The sequence below is a fragment of the Armigeres subalbatus genome, chromosome 2 (genome assembly GCF_024139115.2).
Source record: "Armigeres subalbatus isolate Guangzhou_Male chromosome 2, GZ_Asu_2, whole genome shotgun sequence".
NCBI lineage: Eukaryota > Metazoa > Arthropoda > Insecta > Diptera > Culicidae > Armigeres > Armigeres subalbatus.
The window spans coordinates 370,957,459-370,980,066 of NC_085140.1; the positions used below are offsets into that span (position 1 = coordinate 370,957,459).

Consider the following 22,608-nt stretch of genomic DNA (forward strand, 5'->3'; position numbering starts at 1 on the left):
GGATTGACAATCCTAGGCCTTTGCTCGTAAGGCTACTGGAGACCCCTGAATAAAATCTGTTATTCAGTCCTACATGGGCCGTAATCAAGTTGCAGCAATCTCCAATTTATAGATCTATGTCATTAGGCTTAAAGCGTCATATGATTGGATTGAAGGTCCAAACTCGAGAAAGATCATTGATACCGAAGTTTGTCTTGTTCCAATAAGAATTTTATGATACGAATAACTATATAGTTATAGGTTATAGTCAAAAGAAAAAGTTTTTCCTTTTTATACCCTCCTGACATCACCCCTGTACTGCACTGCTTGCATAGAATTAATAGGTTTGTACACAGAAGCTCACGAAGCACCTCGCCAGCAGCGAGGGAGCGAATCAGAGTCTCAGCTTTACATCAACAGTCGCGAAAAAAAAAGCTAGAGAAAAACCATATTTACATTGGTGAACAACGTTCCGGATCGTGCGGACGCTCCATCGCATCTATCGTCGTCGTTTGTTCGGATCTTACCTCTTGTTGGCGGTCGTTTTTCAGATCATATTAGTAGAAGACTCCTGCTTTGGTCTACACTTTGGCTTGCTTTTTTGAGAAACTGAACCGATTTTCTTCTGGCTGTGCTGGCGGTGGCACGGCGGTGCAATGTTGTGGCCTCTTCAATCGGTCGGTTGCCCATAGCTCCGCTCCGGCATCATAGGTTTCCGCGGGCTTTTCGTGATGACGGTGTGGTGGGTGAAGAGTTGCAAAAGCGAGTAGTACGCGGTGTGCTGTGTGGTGGAATCGTGCAGTGGAACGTTTGCTGCAAAAGCGAAAGTAGTCTTGAACGAGCGATCCCATCGAGTGGCCGTGATCAATCCACACGCGGTGCTGGTGTGCGGAACAGATGCCCCGAATCTTCGGAACAAGTTCTAAGTTGGTTCTCGAAACGGTTGTGATCAGAGCGGGTTTGCAGAAGTGTAGTGCGACCCTGGGAAGCGAGTGATTGTCGCGCTGATTTTGGTGAAGTTGTTGCTCGGTGGCGCCAAGTGACACTTGGTGTTTAACTATTGTGGTTTCCTCACTTCAGTCGATTTAGAAAACGGTGAAACTGTTGAATGCGACTGCGGACAGCAGATCTGATGGAGTGACTCGAGTTGATTTATGTTTTTACCCTGCCTTATTGTTACCTAAACGGCGAAAGAGGCAAGAAGTGGAAGGATAATTGACGATTAAGAGCACAGTACACAACTCGGAGCGGCTAAGCTAATCAATTTTATACCACCGCAATCCATTTACTATTGGGTCGCGAGCTCGGCTGTTGTTGGTGATTGTGAAAAATGCAATGAAACTGGCGAGTGTGCAGGAAGAAAGGTTTTGTGTTCGAAAAGCCGTTATTACACTTCCTTGTAAAGTGATTTGATTCGACCACAGAGGTGTTCCCAGCGAAACCGAATCGCCGTTGTTGTTATCCGAGCGAATGTTGTAGGCGGGTGAACAGCAATAGAAAACAACTTTAATGCCGACTACATAAAGTGTATCGTTTAAGCGAGTGGATCATCGGCAGAAGTTTGCTGTTAGCGAGAAGTGCAGTGAAGAGGGCTGGTGTGGAGCCACCCAGCTTGTTTTTTTTCTTCCAGGGTGCAATGATGCTACTGTCTGCTAGAAGATCTGGTAAATATTTTGCTATGCGATGGAAGTTATTGATTATTTTTATTTATCCTTAACTGTTTTGGAGAAGGGGAAACCTTTTGTGTGATATCCTTTCAATCTCGTTCTAAAAAAACACACACTTCACTTTATTTTCAAAAAATCATATGTATAAATATAGTACAATAAAGGTACAATAAAGTGGTGGAGGAATGGGATAGTACAAGCTCTTCTTATGATTCACAATATTTTCTCTTTGTAAACTTGATACAGTTTGTAATTCAAATGACTGCGCTACAGACGATTTTCCACACTTATAATGTATATAAAGGGCTACTGGTAAAATCTGAGTTTTATACAGAGCAAATTTCGTTTCCATCTGCATGTCGCGGGACCTAAGCTGGTTACGTGAGCTGTAGAAGACTCTATTTGCAGCAGCAATAAGTTTTCTCACTTCACGTAAAGGTTAACAAATTTTTCAACAACTTCAAGCACATCCCCATCAAGGACTAACTCAGCACCAACAGCACCAGGTCTGCCTCTATCTCTACCCGTGACCATGTGGTTTGTCTTGGTAGAGTTAATGGGATAGCGTAATCCTTCTCGTAATCTCCCTTTTCAGTTATTCAAAAGCCTACCCTACGCCTACTGCCCTGCGATCGATTTCAATGAGGTCTACGTCTTCCGCAAAGCCCATAAGCAACAACAAACAGTAAATCAGAAAGCGCAGCATCCTCTTTTGATCCATCTGAATTGCAAACAAGGCCGTCTGCAATTTGATCACTTGATTTCAAGTCATCAAGCACGTATCGCCCATATCAGTTTGTCGGAAAACCATGTTCAGAAATTATCTGCCACTGCTATTTTTTTCACTGAACCGCACGCTGCTTTGAAATTAATTAATAGATGTTGTACTCCCGGAATCTATTAAGGAAAAACCGTAGGCTAAACATCTGCTCTGTCGTTGATCGTAAGCGTAAGCGGTCTCAGTCTATAAAACAGAACAATTGGCTTACTCTAGTCTATGCTCTTTATTACAGATTGGGAATATGATGCCATACAACAAGCTTATTGGCAGTCGTCAATATTCGCATATTTTCTAGATTGATTAATGCAGCTGGTCACTTCCTCAACTAAGAACCAGAACAAATTTGAGAACCCTGACCGGGATTTTGTTCTTCTCAGCAGCTTCATTGTTTTTCAGCTCATTTGGAACCTTCTCGACCGTCGTCGTCTATGTTTATTCTATTTCTTAACACACCTTCGTTTTCACGTTCAACAAATCCTGGAAATCGAAGAATGCCCCGTTGTTAAAATCCAAAAATTTCGAACGAAATTCTGAAAATATTCCCCTTCCAAATCCTGAATTAATTTCCATCAAAATTCCGTCACCGATGCCAATCAATTTTATGCAAATGACCGTCATCGATACAGGTTAAATGGTGGGGCCACTATCGATGGAATCATTACGATCATTACGAAGTCGTCACAGTGATGCCGTTTCTGCTGTTTTGAATTATTGATCAAACTGAGGATTATAACTACCGGAACCCATTGCTAAACAAATTTTCAAAAGTAAATAATTATAAATCAATATTTCAATACATTGGATATGAAGCGTTGACTCATCCCTGATCAAGAAGTCCAAGTTCAAGAAAATTGAAAATTCATTAAAAAAAACGGCCGAGATATTACGTTTAAATTTTATCGTATTTTCGTGATGTTTTTCGATTTTCCGCAATCGCAGGCTGTTGTATACCTGTATAGAAAACATAGACGTAATCCCACGTCGAAAATATCCATGCAAATTTCTAACAACTTTTGAAATTCTGAAAATTTTCCTTTTCCTCGCAGCCCTGAGCTGGCTCATCTCTTGGTCGTTCATTCATTTATTTAGTCTACATCTAAACAGATAACACTGAATCAACAATTTGACGCCACAATACACGGTTCGAGGCCTCTTGGTCGTACGACTCTTATCGAAAAATCCACAACAGCGTACCTAGAGCGTTGCTATAGGCTTGTATTTATTTTTTCTGCTGATACTCATGCCATTTTTTTGTACAATAATTCAGAATTATTAGTGAAATGAACTTTATGACAATTGAGGTTTGATAAGAAACATTGAATCATGGTTGCTTGACAGAAAAGGTCATTTGGCCAAAATGAGCATATTGCCGAAAGTGTGGCCCTCCTTAGCCTCAGACCTTAGACCTCAGAATTAGGGGATACGAAAGTCTCGCCATGCCTGGCAGGAGTGTCGGGGTTGAGACTGTATGTCAGAAGAGTGGTGCACAAGTGGTGCAAGTGAATGAGAGATGGAGGTATTACAAGTAATACCCCCACAGAGTGAGGGACCGAATGTATGGGCGAGCACACAAGTTAGCCTCACATGGTACGTGTGGTCAAAGTGACTGCTTAGGCAGTAGTGTGATCCGAGAGCCAGTGACGGATTGAGTGAAGTCTCGCTAGGCCTGGTAGGAGTGTCGGGGGGCAGATACCTCTGGGGCATCTTAGAATTAGGGGACACGAAAGTCTCGCTATGCCTGACAGGAGTGTCGGGGGTTGATGCTTTTACGGCACATCATAAATAGGAGTCGTGAAAGGGTCTGCCTTATAGCTGAGGTACGAGCGGCATAGGAATTACCAACCTAGGGACGCCTCCAGCTTGATGCCACCTTGTTACAGGACGGGGTGATCACCATACTGAATGAGGACTCTAGGAAACCCAATAGTCATTCCCCGAAGAATTGCTTTATTGCGGGTCGGGGGAATGACTGGAGAGAAAGGAGTTGGTTTTAGTGGGTCGGAAGTGGTGATCTCATCCCCACACTACCTGGGTACGCCTTCCCAGGTGGTTGCAGATTTCGTTAAAAAATGTTTGACCTTATAACCGTTTCTGCCAACTGCCAACTGTTTCGGCTTATCATGTTAATCGGCTTTGGATAAATAGTTTTTTGCCGAATGACTTTTGGCCAATCAATGGGAAGAGCCGTTTGACCGAAAGTTTTCGATTGAACCCCTGCTGTTCGAAAATGCCATTTGGCCGAAATGGAAATCGGCTTATTTTGTCGAAAAAATAGTTTGGCTGAATAGGTCATTAAACATTGCATATGTGATTGTACAAATCATGGGTGGCTATACAATGCTCAATTAAGCAAATTGTCGCAAATTGGTACTTAGGATTAGTACCTTCTCCTATACAGTAGCAGTTGTATACCTGCCCAGGTCCTTACAATCACGGAAGGAAGGGAAGGAATGTTAGTTCAACAACTACTAGTGAAGATGCAGGGAACTCATACTACTTTCATAGATGTCTCGGGAATGAAAATTTTTGTTAGTGGGTAAGGTGAATAATAGGCAGCTCTATTCGACAATATAGATTCATTAATTTACTTACGAACCGTCCAAATCAAAACAAAATAACTGGGATCTTGCAAATGTTTTACATCATATACAAAATACGTTCTATCCCACACTTATTCACCGAACTTTAAAAACAGAACCACAAACTAGGAATTCACGAATGTTCTGTGTCCTACCTAAAACACGTCCGATCGCGCACCAATTATTTACTCACTCGACCGCGCGAACTATTTGCTTAGGGAGCGTCCACAAACTATGTAACGCTTAGAGGGAGAAGGGGATTGAGCGAAGTGTGACGGTACATACAAAATTTACAGATGTTTCTAATCTAATCTAATCTAATCGAACACAAACGCAGCCAGTACAAAGAAAGCATCATGGAAAATTATTGAGTTAGATGACGCCCAATAATTTTTCTTGTCAATATTGAGGCTCACAGCATACCAGTGGTATGACATAAACTTCAAAGCGGTTAGGCCCACTGCGTTGTGTTTGCCGCAGAGATGATTCTTCGAGATGTATCGTGTTCAAGTAGTCACTTCAACATGATACATATCACGAATCTAAAGGGGTTGAAGGATGCGTGGACATACCGTACCATACGCACCGCGTTCTTTTTAAGTTCTTATTTTAGTAGTTGTATATAAATAAATATGTAGTGAAATGATTAACATTATGATAAGAAATTATATCAAATTTTATATATATATTTGTGGAGTACAACGTCAACTAGAAGCCGAAGTTGACTCGGGATGTACATCTCTTGTAGAAGAAGCGGCAAGTTGTAAAGAATTTATTTATTATTTAGAATGTTTTATATCAGATAGTAGTTTATGTGCCAGGAAGTCGTCTACATAAAGGTTACATGTCAGGTTGTGAAGCTTTCCTTCCTGGGATGTTTTGTAGTGGGCTATGAAAATATTAAATCAGTATGAAGGTACATAATACAATAATATAAACATATATATAAAAGCATAAAAATATGATTTTTTTTTAAATGAAAATAAGGCCGATACAAATACTTGAAATTTATTTTGTCCCCCTCCCCCTCGGATTTTTTTTGCCAAAAAATAATATTTTGAGGGGGCAACAAAATAAAATTCGGATAATTTTGAGTATTTTCAAAACATTCTTTAACAAATCCGAGTTTTTTTATTTTTTTCATTTTAATATTTATTTTTTATTATCCCTCCCCCCTTGACTTTTTGGAGACCAGTAGGACAAAATGTTAATTAAATATTTGTAACGGCCTAAGAAACATAAAAATATAGTGTAATAATAGAATAAAAATTGCTATATGAAAATTAAAAAAATATGAAACCATGAAAATAAAAAATTAAGATACAAAAATATGAGTACCTAAAAACATGAGAATATGATAATATTGCAAATGTTAAAATATAAAATGTGATATTAAAGTATTAAATTTTGAGATCTGAAAATAAGATAATATAAAAATATCAAAACACAAAAATATAGAAGATGGAAATATGAAAGTATAAAAAAATACAATAAAAATATAAAAATACAAAAAAATTAAAACGGAAACATGAAAATATAGAAATATGTAAATATGCTAATTAAATTATAACAACATGAAAGTATGAAAATATAAGAAAGGCAAAAAAATTAAATATTTCAAATTACTACAATATGAAAATATGATATGAAAAAAATACAAATATATGAAAATACAAAAGTATAAAAATACAAAAGTATAAAAATATGAACATATACAAGTATAAAAATGTGAGAGCATAAAAAAAGGCAAAAAAAGGTATAAAGTATAAGTATAAAAATAGGAAAAATATAAGAGTAAGGAAAATATGATAATATAAAAATATTATAATATGAAGGTGTAATAACATGAAATTATATAAATATGAAAATACAAAAATATAAAATATAAAATATGAAAAATATTAAAACATAAAATATCAAATTTGAAAGTGGAATGTTAAATTTAAAGAAATATGAAAATATGATAATATTATAACATAATAATATGAAAATTTTAAGACACAAAAATAATAAAATGTAAAATATGAAATTATAAAAATATAGAAATTGAAAAAAATAAAATGTAAAAATATGAAAAATAAATATAATGAAATATGAAAAATAAGTATAATAAAATATGGAAAATAAATATATTACGAATATATAAAAACACGATAGCATGGCATTGCGTGGACTGGAAACTAGTGATACTCATGTTTCCTTTGAAATCTCTGTTCAGATTGCTATCAGAAATCAAGGTGGGTGTAATCCTTAATTTCAATCTGTGACAAAAATGACAAAAGCATTAGAATTACTATTCCTGGCCACGCTTGTCTGTACCGTTACTAGGGAGAGAAGTACCACGGAGATGGATATTGGGAAGGAATTCGTTGGGTCAGGCTGTAGCTGGCAATGTGACCATGGTAGAACTTACCCCGTAACACACCACGAAGAGGTATCTATCCAGCATTACGGGTACGGTACATACAAAATTTACAGATGTTTCATACAAAAAGTGTGAAAATGCCCAATTTTTGCGTTACGTAATTAATGGATCTTCCCTTTCTGAGCAGAAACACGAAAAAACAGGCACTGATTGGTTTTCATTTCGGCCGCACAGAACAACAAAATCGCGTGAACTATCTGCTTACTGAGCAGAAACACCGTTTGGCCGAATAGGTCATTTGACCAAAAATGCTGTTTGGCAATAAAGGACATCTAGCTTGAAAATGTCAAATGGACACGCCACCAAAATGTCGTTTGGATTAACTGCTCCTTAGGGCGATTAGTAAGCATATGCGGTATTTCAAAAAAAAAAAAAAAAAAAAATTGTTTCAGGTTGTTCGAAACGGAATTCCGCGGAATTTGAGCATGACGAAATTTGATTTCTTGATTTCGTTTCGTATCGTAAAATTACTAAAATTAGGCTAGAAAAAAACTAGTTTTTAACGACATATAACGGAATTCCGCGGAATATCGAAACAAATATAAACCGTACTATCTCGCACGGTCGTATATTATCAAAAATTATGGCTACGCCGCTGAACAAAATCATAAATTGTATAACTTAATGTTATACAATTATTTCTATTAACGATTAGTACATAATCCCATTTTGAGTCGACAAATACGTATTTAGATTTCTTCTATAAAACGTCTTCAGCGTTTTGTTATAAATGTCCAACAGAAAACTAACCTATTTTTTTCAGAAGAGATTCGACTCAATATTTAAGACGTCATACTCGAAGTGTAAATGTAATCATATATGGATCGGATCAGTAAAACTTTGTCAAAAAGGCAAAGCCGTGACGTGGATTCCTGAGGCCCTTGTGAAGTATTTTTAGAGCGCCTCTTTCTCGTTAAAGCCCAACTTCTTCACCTTTTATGCCTCAAACCAGGTTTAAGCGCATGACTAATTAAAGAAGGCCCTAAAGAAAACATTATTATTAAACTATGCAAATGATTTTGCGTTGGATTTATTTGAAACACGGTTTTCGTCTTTGAGTTTTCAAAATAACTTCGTTTACAATAAATATGTAGTCGCTCTCCAAGGTGGCTTCCCATGAATTACCTTTTCAACAAACCAAAGATTCCTTTCCCATGGCGCTCACGAAGATGCATAGTATTCCTCGGTCTCTTCTAAGAATGTCAAGTGTCAAACTTATTTTCCTCTCCTACACAGCTATGTAAATTTACGTTTATTTTAATGCACATTAGGGTGACTCAAAAAACACTTTTTAAAATTTTCCGATGGGCCGCCCTTTTATTCGGTTGTATTTGATGCCCTGATGCTCTGGACAAAATTTCAGCCAAATCGGTCAACGTTTGGGCGGTGCTAAACTCGTTGGAAGTTTATATGGAAAATGTATGCAGAAACATCCAAAAACAGTGATTTGCAGTTGGACGGCACAATTTACGATCAAGAATCATGATACTCATTCAGTTCTTGTAGAATTAAATACAGAATGTTATGCTGAAAACCGCGAGAAGATTGCCCCATTTAAAATACACGAAGACCAAAATTCGGAGAAAATTTTCCCGAGGTGTTAGGCTACCTTTAGATGCTTTCAGAACAAGCATACGTTAAGCGGAGGTGAAGAAATTGGCCCTTAGTGAGTTGCATCACAATCGATTGATGTATTCAAAAGTGGTGGATAAATAAAGGTTTACTTTTGAGTTTACCAAATGTTACTAACTTCACGGTTGAGAGTATTCTTTGTAAGTTTTTAAAAGTCGTTCTATAAAACAACAACTTTTCCATTACTCGTTTTTGTGACCGGCTGAGCTTACTGTGAAGCCTCATTGAGCATATAAACTTTCCCACAGCGTGGCACAGGCTCGAATACGCCAACCAGCTTCAACTTTATTTGCAGTAGCAACTTTTTTTTTCTTCTGACAGAATTCAAGCCCTTTATGGCCGTAGTAAGAATGGACATGATACATGCATTCAGCCACCGATGCTACGAAATCCGCACAAAAACAATGGTGACACTCCGTCGCAGCTTTGCGACATCGCCCCACCATCATCGAACGCTGTTTTCAATTACTCGCATTTGTATGCATGTCCGTTGGAGACACAGACTAAATACGCTGAAGATTACTACATCATCCAAGTTAGGGGAACCGAAGCCACGTCGAACCTCCGATCGAGCACCATCTACCTGTTCAATTGAATGATGATGAAATCGAGTACCACTTCTACTTCCAGCAATAATTTTACTCAAGAATTACCGTCAACATTGTCCGTCTCCGCCATCGTGCATAGATATCCCCTTCCACAATAGCTACATCACCGAGAATGGAAATCGAAATCACGAACTAATCTTTTGCTCCGTCGACCCGTTCTCCGATGAGACTGTCTGAGCGTCGACCCAAACGATGGCTATTGGTGTGCTATACGATACAACAACACAAGAGTCATAGCTGCGAGAGACTCTATGTACGTACTTGCAACAAGATCCGTGTCGCCATGTACAGATGGCAGTATGGTGTACATGCCATCTCGAGTACCCCGAATCATGGGCTTCGAAAGGGACAGGTGAGACGAACTTCATTGAACTTTCATCAGCACACCGTCGTCGTGTTGAAGCTGTGCACGGCGCTCGATCTATCAAAGATCACACACTGGTGATGTGTTCCTTCACGGCACCATCGATCATAACATTGAGTTGACCCTTTTTGAGCGAACCCCTCATGATGGTCGCGTCGCCGTCGCACCATATGCTATCTGATGGCACAGTGTGTGAACAAACCAACGAACAACTAGCCTCCAAACTATAATGAAGGCGTTTAATGGCGAAGATGGAAATCTGTTGACTTCGTATCCCAGGTGCATGCAGTTCGTTCGAGTGTTTCGCTTTCGATCGAACAACTTGTCTGGGCCACAGTCAGAGGTCACCATCAACCGTGTGCACCGATGATGATGGTAGTGACGTTGAAGGTGGCGTCAAAGAAGGGATCGATTCGTGCAAAATAATTGCTTGTCCTCGATTGGAGTTCAGTGTTGGTAAGACTGGTGACCTACATTTGTACCAACTCATTGCTCTCGGCTCCCAGTGTAACACGGCTTTTAGGCATGTGCGGTTTTTAGACAATTATATATGATATAGCATATGGGGAGAAGCAACCAAGTCAGATGGATTATGGGGTTGCCTTGTATGCCAAAACTGATCACGGGCAACTACTAGAAACACAGGCACAAATGACAACTTTCCGCAGCAAATGAGGGATTCATGTTTTCAACCGCGAAGGTGTCAAGTTGATTAGTGTTTTTGCACTTTTTAATGACCTGTCAACTGCATTGAAGGAGCTGGCAATCGGTAATGTGGCAGTGCGATTATCCCTTGTCGAAAAAGGTGTACGAGACGTATCAAGTTTCGCTGTCTGTATATAGGTCATAGGACCGTAATCAGATACGCCGATGCCTATCTGATTTGCGGTTTGTCGTTCGTCACGTCACATTCGTCCTCTACCGTACAGATTCGGTTCTCTGAGATTCACATTTACCGGAAGAAAACGGCACCGGCGAAGCAACCATCAACGCAATGGGATGTAAAGCTGGCTGCGACTAATTAGGCTAATTAATCAAAGCCATATTATGGTTGGCAGTACCGAAGCTTGTTATGAAGCTAGTGTTGGCTTACGGCAGGTGTTGATGGAAGGGTGATTTTTCGATGACAATTAAATCACAATTTTTGCGTAATAAGGAAATTGTTAAAATTTTATTGCTGCAAGGAAGCAAACATCAGCAAGCCAATTAGTTTGCAATTTAGAAGACAACTTCATATGGGAGCAAAGGTTGATCTACAAATGACAATGTCGTTTATAAACAATCTTGAATAAAAAGCATTTTATATATATTTGGTTTCAGTAGTAAAAATAGTAAATCATCCAACTAGCGATGATGGTCTTCTTCTTCTGCTTCTTCTTATTCATTAGCTCCACATTCCAACTGGAACATGGCCTGCTTTTCAACTTAGTATTCATTATTCATTGAACATTTTTCTATACCCGCCATTGCATGAGTATGTATCTTGTGTGGTATAAACAATGAATACAGTATGCCGAAAGTGTCGAGAAAGTTTCCAACCCGAAAATATCTTATACTAGACCGAGAATCGAACACGCCATCTTTGGAATCCTACGCCTTTACTCGCAAGACTACTGGAGACCAATGGTGGTGTAATTCTCGATTGTTATGATGAAATGGGAAAAAAATCATGAGAGATTGATTACATTATTTCTATCAAATGACATTTATTTGCATTCATTTTGATGAAATATGAAAATTGTGATTAAAACCTCGAAAAATGTCTATTGTAGATACCAAATTTTTAGAAAAAGAAAGCTATAGATCCTCTTCGATGAGCCTATGCCGAATAACAAAATGCAATGGAAGTATAAACATATTTCTATTTTGAATTGATTTTAGTTTATTATTTATTTTATGTTTTTTGTTTGTAAAAACTTCCATTTATCTATTTTTAATAGGGATTTCAATTTTGTATTTTTAATGGATTTCTTTATTTTATTAAAAAAAATATTCCACTTGACTTACCGACTTTCAGCATTTTCGTGATTTTAAAATAATCCTAGATAGAATCCACAGGAAAATTATGCGTTGTTCTATATATTTAAACAATACGGAGTTCAAAGAGAATTAAACAATTGCTAAATCGTGATGAAGGAAACTTCAACTCAGTCATAATGCCAAACATTGTAAAATCTATAGAATTTCGTTTGAATCGAGATGCATAAAGCCACCCATGGCCGGTTCTTTTTTGGCGCATATGTCAGATTAAGGCCACAGGTACATGTTTACTTTCTACCCTAGAGGAGGCGCGAGAGAACATATTTGTTTTAAAATTTTGGAAATGGCCAGTGATTCCTGTCCATGAACAACGAATTCCTTTCGTTATAATAATAATGATAATAATTTTATGCTAATTTATGTTAATTTCTGGTAAAAAGTGTATGCTATTTTATGCTAAACTGCTGATCCTCTTTCTTTGTTTCTTATGATAAAAATAATTCTTTCCAAAATAGACTATTATGCAATTCATCTGGACTGATGCTTTCTCTTTCGTTTTCTCTTTTTAGGTAAGATATATTCCATGGAACAAAAGTTAATTCAGAATGGTAAGCTTTTTATTCAAACATTGAAAATATTTCTACTGTTGCTAGAGCGACATTTACCGAGTAAAAATATAAAATAAAAATTTTAGATTAATATATAAACTGTAGGAGTGCATTTTTTCGTCATTCAATCAACGCTCTGTCGCTTGTTTAAAACTTTACGGAGCCGATGACAATTAAAATAAATTTATTTATTGATCTAGCGAGAACACTCTCTCGGTGGAGGATACTCGGTGGTTCCTGATGACCCGAATTGACCCGACGCTGGCTTGTCTCTAGCTTCCGTGTCTTTTCCTTTATAACTACCTTGAAGTCATTGACAAGCTGCGAACAGTTAGAAATTCCAATTTAGAACTTCTCTCCAAAAATATATTTTTGGACATTTCAATTTTGTGGTTCGATTTTTGGCGCGGAGCCTTATTTCTGTACCATTTTAAAATAAAAATTGATTAAATATTAATAATAAATTTAAAAAAAAAAATCACTGTTTCCGAGTGTTCTTCTTGGGGGTGATTGTACATGGTCATTCACTGTTGCTGCGTGGCGCTGACATGATGAATCTCGTTTGATTTTTTCCTGGCGACTGTCCCTGTTTGTTCCGTGTGTTCCTAATTTTCTCCAGTGCTCTCTTTGCTCCTTCTCTCATCCGCCTAAATTTAAAGAAAAGGAATAATTTATTTATTCAAATAACCTGAAGGCACTAACAAACCCAGATCAATCCGCAGTGATAATGCCTTCCTCAGTGCATTAGGGAGACTATTGAAAACAATCACATAAGAAAGGTCTAAAATAACACTTTATGTGAATGAATTTCATTTTTTCCATCGATTAGCGTTTATTGCATTCATTTACATACATCACAATCCAAGAAAAACCTGACTAATCATCCCTGCGGTATTGGTGCTTTCTCGGTCATTATAAAAAAGTATTTTGGCCATAAATGTTGTTCCCATAGTCCGATCTGACCAATTTTCAATAGAAAACAATGCGACAGGATTCCCCGTCGAATGAAACTTGTTACAAGCAAATCGGTCTACGCTTAGTTCCAGTGTGTGTAGAATAGCTAGACATGCCCAAAAGAAAACAAAACTAAATTACGTAACACTAAATTTGGTGTTTTGGACACCCACCCTTCCCCTCGTAACACTTTTCGTATGGAATGCTTAATATTTTGGTATGATTCGTAACGCTCGGCTTGAACCCCTCCCTCCCTCTTCGGCGTTACGCAATTTGTGAAAGGACCCATATATTAGACTCATTATTTCAATCAATATTGTCTAAATAATTATAAAAAATGCACTAAAACTGCATTAAAAATAAGTTATATGGCAACTAGTTGACTTCGTGGCCGTGCGGTTAGCGACGTCAATACTCTAGGCGCATGTACTGTGGAGTGTGGGTTCGAATCCCGCCCCGGTAAGGAGCAAATTTTTCATTATCGAAAAATTCTCCACTGTTCCACTGGGTGTTAAGTGTCCTGTCCGTTGTCTCATGCTAGATGTGTTCAGTCTGTACGATCTCTGGTTGAAGACGGTGTTCCTGTCTTTTTAACTACAGTGATATTGAATGATTTGTCAATAAAATGAGGGTGCACACAACCGACCTACCATGCGGCCCGCTACCAGGAATCAGCAAAAAGGCGAGTGAAATTATGACCCACTCTCTCCCTATTCCTCTTGGGTGACATAAACGTGTACCACCCGGCCTGGGGTGTTCTAAGGTCTGATCCCCGATGTGTCGACTTACTGGAAACTGTTGAGTCGGATAACCTGATGCTTGGTGCCAATAATGTTTACCCACCTTCTTCAGCGGCCATTTGACCACCGCCAGTCTATCCATTCTTCTCGTACTCAAATAGGAAGTGTCTTTCTACTTTCTCGTGCTCAGCTGTCATTTATATTTGTCAGGAGTATCGGGAAGTTTGCCAGGAGTTCGGGAAAATGGAATTTATTTTTATTTTTTGAATTACTTTATTAACGTGATTTTTTATCTTAAAAGTTAGTTCATCACTGACCCAGATAGAATAGGGTACCCGATAATTTGAAATCTTTTACCTTCCTCTTCCCGCTAGACGAGTGGCCGCTCAGTCACGTCATCCCAATACCGAAAGATAACGTCTCCTTTCGGTATGTCGCAAAATACCGTACTAACCTCCGACGTCCTCAAGGTTGTCGAAAGGCTAGTTAACCGTCGTTTACGCGAGAAACTTAGGCCGACAGCATGCTTTACGTCCTAAGCGCAGAATCGGGACCTACTTCGCTGGTCTGAAAGACGTCCTTCAGATCGCCTTCGTGGAGTAAACACGATGATTTGTATCCTTTGACAGCTCGAAAACGTTTAATAGGAGCCGAACACCACTAGTATTGCAGCAAATCAGCGAATGGGGATTCTCGTGCAACATACTGGCTTGTGTTCGGAATTTCCTCAACGGGCGATCATTTCAAATTTTCTTAGGAAATCAATCTTACCTTACCTTACAAGAGTCGAACCTGGCCTACCCATAATTTCATAGTTGACGTATCAGCCATTTAAAATTTCAGCGAATTTGACTTATTACTCATTTACTACGGTAATTCAACAGCTACAACATCGATACGTTGCATGTTTCAAACCTCTTTTAAGTGTTTACGGGTTGAAATGTTTTAAATTTGTCCTTAAATCATTCGAAATATATGCGAAAGTGCAATGGTTGTTACGTCAACTATGAAATGGGAAATGGGTAGGGGTGGTCACGTTATTTTTGGTCGCCATGAACGGGGTCTTTTGCTTCCTACTACCCAACGTATCCATCGGAGCCACACCCGGACGCACTCGTATTAAAGCACAATCCACCGAAAGAGCCATCCTCTATTGGGTCACTCGGTATGATTTAGCATGACCGTCAGCGAATGCGGTCTCGGCTAAGTCGCATCCAACGACCGTGGACTCGTCTTTCTGCATCCTAAACGTTCCGTTAAACAAACAGGATCAACTACAAACGCTCTTGAAGCCCCGCAGGACCAGGAACAGTTGTATTCCTCTCCGTGTTGGGCAAGCCATTATAGAGCTTATGTAGGGTTTCGGGCAAACCTGCGTTGCATACTGTAACCTCCTCAACGTCCTGTCCGCGACCTTCAACAGCTATGTTCGAATCGTCTCTGGTATGGAACGAGAAGCTGGTATTCCTCCACAATCGACATCCTTCGCCTGGTTCTCGGAGCAATGACGTATAACAATCATCAAGGTCAGCGTTTTACCGAAGTTCCCCTGACTGACGCTTAAAACTGGATTAGGATAATCGTCAGTTAGGATTGGGAGAACCAGAGGGTTGCTTCCAATTCCAGGCAGCTACGAAGGTTAAACCCGAGTAGACGAAAATAGCTCAATAATATCAAATGTTGATAAGATAGCAAAATGAGATATGGATATGATTGATATAAGAGATAAAAGATCAGACGATAATATCAATATTTTGCACTAAAATATCATGAGAAGATCATGTTATGCTATTTGTAATAAGTGATCAATATCATGTGCCATTAGTTTGTTCTTATCCATAGCATATCTTGATATTCAAATGATATTTCGGTGCAAATTTTTGATATTGTTGCCTGTTCTTTTATCTCTTATATCAATCAAGTCCAAATCATGTTTTGATATTCTGTTCATGGCTTCTGCCCGGGAAGGGATCAACGGTTCCCTGGAACGACGTGCCCAGCCATGTTTTAAGTTTCCCGATCCAGCTTCGGAATCTCCTCTAGTATTCGTGACGCATTGACTGATGATATTGCCAACATATCAGTCCCCGTCGGTTTCCTCAAAGACGAAGGACTATATCAGCAAATTTAGCCACCGTCTTGGACCTCCCGGGCGTAGGTACCAGTGTCAAGTGTGTAGTGTCGAATTGGCTGAGAAATGTGTTCTACCAGGATTTGCGGAATAAATGCTTCATGTGTCGAGAAGGCGGTCAGCGAAAGGATGCGTGTACACAAAGGAATAAAGTGAACCAGCAGAAGGATCATACAGCGGAAAAGTATAAGGCGAAAATGCAAGATAACGGATCGGAAAGACGACAGAAATCATACTCCGGGGTCGTTATTGGCTTCGGAGCAGCAAGCGTAAAAAACACGCGGAAGCAAGGAAGCATGTTTTTTGAGTTTGTTCTAAAAAAAGAATGATAATTAGGCTGATCGTGGGGTTTTACCAAGGCTTTCAAAATATTTATTAGTGGATTTCTTGAAATTAAGTAAAAAAACACTGATTAGAAAAATATTAATAACTTACGAATGGGCAGATGGCGGCAGCTGAAAATTTGTCTGAACATAGTTCAAACTTATATTTTTGATTTCTTCCAATTCTACAATATTTGGTAGAATCGTCCTTTTGCGAACATGTATTTTTTGCTCCACCACTAGGCTGACCAATTTCGGACAGGGTGATCTAGAAAATCAACGTTTTTTCAAAAATCAGTTATTTAGCCTAACTTTCAATATACTTGTCCGATTTTTGATCTATGGCCTTCCAACTTCACATATTATTTAAAAAATAAAGATATAGGCAAGCCTTCTGAAGATAGATTTTTTAAGAAATAAAGTCGTTGATTCGCCATACGAACGCACAACATGGTGGACAACCATGCGTCTCCATGTTCGTGTGGTGTATATATTAGAGTGGGGTGCAGTTGTATGGAAAAACACAAACTTCGTCCGATCAAGTGAGATCAAGGTTTTTAAGAAACGTTTTGGGACCCCAATCAACTGTGCAAAATATGGGGTGGATTCGTTGCAACCTCGCATGCCGCATCGCGTTTTAAATTTACATGGAGATTAGTATGGGAAAACGTACTTTTTTACATTTTTGCTCTTAGCGGCTTTAATTTATCAACAATCACGTGACTCAATACGTTAGCATATAGTCTGGAAGATGCCGAAAGACTTTGCCGAAGAAGGTAAGTAGCTGGAAGCTCTACAAAAATTTTTATTATGTTTCGAAAATTGATTGTTCAAACCATATGCAACAAATCAATGTTTCTGCCAGCACTACCGAACAACCTATAGTTATCGAACACTCAAAATAATTTTCACTTAGAAGCTACTTGAAAACATATGCAGATATTTTCCATGTAGTTTCGTGTGTAAAAGTTAAATGATTTAGTGATGGCACTCATTATTCTCAATTCACTAGAAAATAAAATAAAATTTATGTGAATTTTTGTTTGGCCATGTACTTAAATTTTAAGTGAAACTTTGATAATTTTTTTTCTATAGTATCCCTATTAGTGATGTGTATCCCGTCCACTAGAAGCGGACGAGGGCAAAAATAGGAGTACAAAACTATTTCATACTCAAACATTTTGCTTCACAAATCGTTCTTATAATGCTTTTGCAAAATGTTTCATTAGCGATAGTTGATAAACATACATTTCGGCCCAGAACCCCACTCATATATTTTTCATACATTCATTTTGAGTAGAATTCACTAGAAGAGTATATAGATATTATTTTCAATGTTTTCTAATGAATTCCACTACATTTCTCATTAAGATGTACTTGTGATTTGAGTAAGTTTCATTTGATTCCAGTAAGGCCGATAAAAGTTTCGATTTTTAAACTCTACGTGACTTTTTGTAGTGGAATCAAAGTGACAATTATTTTGAGTGAAGGGCAAAACCCATCTTCCTTCTTGTCGGATTGTTTTCTTTGTGAAATAATTCCGGATAGCCCCCATTAGTTCTAAAGCCCAATAAGATCAATTATTATGAAATAACACTCAGTTAAATTATTGGTCTACGTAGTACGGCAGTGCTGGCAGAATAAACGATTTTTTGCATATGGTTTGAACACTCAATGTTCGAAGCGTTATAACTTTTTCGTGGACGTTCCAGAAACGTGCCTTCTTCAGCAAAGTTTTGGGCATCCTTTGGGTTATACTTTAACGCAATGTGCCACTTGGTTCACGATGAACTGAAACCTCTAGTAGTAGAAATGCGAAAATATTCGTTCTCCCTTACTAATTTCCATACAAACATCAAACGCGATGCGGAAAGCGAGGAAGCAACCAATCGGTCCTAAATTCTGCACAGTTGTTCAGGACCCAGAATGGTTTCGAAAAACCATTGATTTGAAAAAATGACCATGACGCCCCACTCTAGTATATATGTATTGTGTATCTATGGTGTTGATGATAAAAATAAGTGTAATCAATGATTTTTTATTTCTCAAAAAATATATATCTAGAAAGCGGCTTGTCCAACATCTCTATTTTTTTATATATAATAGGAAAAATTGTGGGAATAATTTTTTTTACTATAGATTTCGGAAGATGCTAAAAAAGTTTGCTAAAATGGTCACCCTAGTGATGGAACAAAAAATACAATCTATTTAATCTCACTTTATCATAATACCTACTACTGATCCCTACAATACATTTATCGACAATTGAAAGTGATTCAATTCAACTGTGGACACTAGAATGATTCAAATTTTGACTTTTTTGCTCCCCTATGCTTAAACGATGGCATTTGCCATTTTAATAATCGTCCTAAATTTTTAGCTAATTTGGATGTAATTTGACTGAGCACAAGCAGTTTGAAGCTTGTATGAAAATTACTATGAAAACAGTAACTTTTGTGAAAAACCGTTCCCCATCATTGCCCATTAAGCTCTAAAAATGTATGAATACGTTAGCAACATAGAAAATTTAACAAAGGAAAATATCGTCGTTGTTGCTAAACGATTTGATGCTGGCAATAAAAGTTATTAGGGAAATACTGAATTGTGGGAAATTCAATTTAATAAATTCAATTCAATAAAAGAATAACATCAATATCAATAATGAGCATTTCTGTTTTCTTTATAGTTTTGCTCACAAAGGTCAGATTGCTTCGCAACAACAACTGACTTTCAGCTTAGGATCTATTTTATGATGGCGATGCGTTAAATATATTGAAATAGATTCTGGGCTGCTTTACGAAACGATCCTTTACATAAGTGGAAATTCTCATAGTAATTTTCATATAACCTTCAAACGGCACGTGCACAACCAAATTACATCCAAATCAGCTAAAAATTCGGGAGGACTATTAAAATAGCAAAAACAATCCTTTAAGGATAGGGGAGCGAAAAAGTCAAAATTTGAATCACTCTAGTGGACACTCTTATTTAGTTCCAGTCTAAATATTTTCTTAGAATGTTTCCTCAATACTTTTCATTTTATACAATTTATACTATTATCACTTTAATAAAGAATTAAAAAAACATTTTATACTAGCTCATCGAATTTCGTCTCGCCCAAAATCAATTAATTAGCACGAACATTAGTTTGTATTTGCAATTTACAAAAGTTTTGACGTTTGCTCTGTGATTCGATTTCATCCATCCAGAAACCTCTTTATCGAGAAAGACGATGAAGTATTCTGAAGGAGCAAATATAATTGCAAAGCAAACGTCAAATCTTTTTTTCCACACGTCAAATATGGTTCATATTTTTTGATGAGTTTTGTATCAAAATTTTCAGGTTTTGTGATTTTTTGGAACTTTGGGCTTGGAAATTTAGACATAGTTAGTATATTTTAGGCTGAAAAAATACTGCGCCAAGTCGGTTTTTGTAATTTGATGAAAACAATCTGAAAAAACTTCGATGTGAATATGTACATTATATGGAAGATTTTGATTGGTTACCTCCAGTACATTTTTAAAATCAAAATCTTCCTCATTAATGTTTTAGAGTTTTTAAGAACATTGTAAATTAATAACCATGTCGGTGGCCAATATCCGAAATACAGGGAACATGTACCAGTCGTGGTAATAATACCAATTGTCGCAATAGTACATTAAACATAGCCGAATGACACATCAAACCACCACAAAACATGTTTAGATTGGTGAATCATATATAGGGTAAATCACTACTTGGGCCTATGGACCCCATTCCCGGCTCACTGCACAGAAAGCTAATGATTTATACTGTTTAGTAGCCGTAGGTTTATGATTGATCATGTTAAAAAGTCCCTATTTATCTCGCACAATACTCAATATTTTTCAACCATTTATTTCACTCCTAATCGATCCAATTATAGAAAATAAAAATGTAGATTTCAAACTTTTGCTCTTCGTTGCAACACCACTGAGCCGGAGTGATTCTTTCCACTTTTACAAAACGGTATCATCAAATAAACACCTACCTGAAAATCGTCACAGTGCTCGATACAACCATTGCTTCAGGCTGTTTATCACCACACAATAATGCTAATCTCACGCACTTCAATCTTTTGTAATTGTTCGTATCACTAGATTTTATATAAACATATTGGAATACATTTAAAAATGTATCCTCAAACCGAACAAAAAATCACCTCGGCCCAAGAACTTCTAGCTGTACAGTGCTGCCAAAAGGCCATAAGTCTTATTTTAGTATGAAGATAATCCTTCATCGTTAATAGAAAAACTGTCTAATACGTTGACGCTATCATGTTATTTAAAATTATCTCGATTTCAAAAGGTGGAAAAAAAATTGGTTTAAGTTTTTGGAAAAAATTTGGAAGAGTAATTATATCTTCTTAACCAAATAAAATGATTATGAATAATACCATCTGGCATCTTGTTGACGTGGAACGTGCATATTTTTGTTTACGTCGCATTTTCTACCGTCGCGAGAGAGAGAATGAGAGTAAGATGTTGAGAGATTGAGTAAAATATTGCGTATGCCGAGGAGATTTGGGGTATGCCGGATAAGCAATCGCCTATGACTGAAATGAGTGCTGCACCATGTTAATTTAAATCAAATAAAAGCTTTTTCAAGCGGTGTTTAGCAAGAATAACTATTTTTGAAGCAGAGGTGAACCCCATCGCAATATTACACGGCCCACAAAATTCAGGAAAAGTTGCTTACTGTCATGAATATCAATTAAATAATGCAGTCGTGCGCATGTTAGGCCGGGAATGGGGTGAGAAACCCTATAGGATACGCTAAAACCCTTCAATTTTCTTCAAGAGATACAAAACATGTAAAAAATCATTTCACTTGATTTTCCATGTCCTCCAGTTGTCGCACTGTTGGTCTTATTATGGCCAATACCATAACAAAACAATGGGATGTGCCATAATAGGAAACAAAATATGGAATAGTGCAAAACTGGTGCATGCGTTCTTATTATAGAATAAGCGATTTTGAAGATAATAACATTTTTTTTTGGTTTTCATAACTGTTCTAAGGGACAGAAAAGGAAACCTTTTGTTTGACATACATACAACAGTAATATTCCTTTTATTTATTTTTAAAAATTAGCTGTACTTAAGTATGCGGCGATTTTACACCCACCCCAGGCAATCAACTTTGATTGAACCGAAAAAAATTTTTTTTTTCTTCAAGATCCTAACATTTTCTATGTCCCAAGAATATTTGGAGTGAATTATTTTTTCGAATGGCTTAAAACCTCGACGTTTCGTATATTTTAAAGTGGTGTGGCGTCAAAAATAAAACTTTGGTTTTCGATTTTTAAAAGAAGATGATATTTTCATGGACTAGACGAGCTCGGTGGTCTATGGGTACCGCTTCTGTCTTATAAGCAGGAGGTCGTGGGTTCAATTTGGGCTCGTCCCTTTCCATCTTTGTATTTCTATCTTCTTTCTGTGTTTTACGTTCTACCAATAACGATACCTACCTACTGTTATAACCTCCCACGCTATTTATTCCAAAAATCTTCAATGGCACCTATGAAAGGTCGTAGAGTTCTCTGCATCTTTCTTAAGTAGGTGCCCAACTAACCATCCTTACCCTTCCTCAGCATTCGCAAGGACGTGTCCAGGACAGATCTCGACTATAGTAGAGTGCATTGCTTTCATTTAAGAGGTGGTGATTAGTCCCAAATGCTAATACTTATGCTAATGTTATAATAATGTTTAGATAAAATTTTCATGGGTGAAAATGCTAAAACTTACATCGATTAGACGCAGCGGTTTTCAACCTGGGGTACATGTACCCCTGGGGGTACCTTCGCCGGGCCCAGGGG

General features: G+C 37.7%; 1 protein-coding gene across 6 annotated transcripts in view; it reads left to right on the forward strand.

Annotated features, from left to right (window-relative positions):
- Window positions 1-22,608, forward strand: part of LOC134213073 (tyrosine-protein kinase Btk) — a 337,863-nt gene that overhangs the window by 246,094 nt on the left and 69,161 nt on the right. Inside the window, exon 1 of one of the 6 annotated variants that reach the window (XM_062691629.1) lies at window positions 828-1,643. The exons of the other annotated variants lie outside the window; for them this stretch is intronic. Within the exon in view, the coding sequence (XP_062547613.1) occupies window positions 1,616-1,643 (28 nt within the window). The 5' untranslated portion in view covers window positions 828-1,615. Of the gene's footprint in view, window positions 1-827; window positions 1,644-22,608 lie in introns of those variants that run through there. 6 annotated transcript variants of the gene reach the window in all.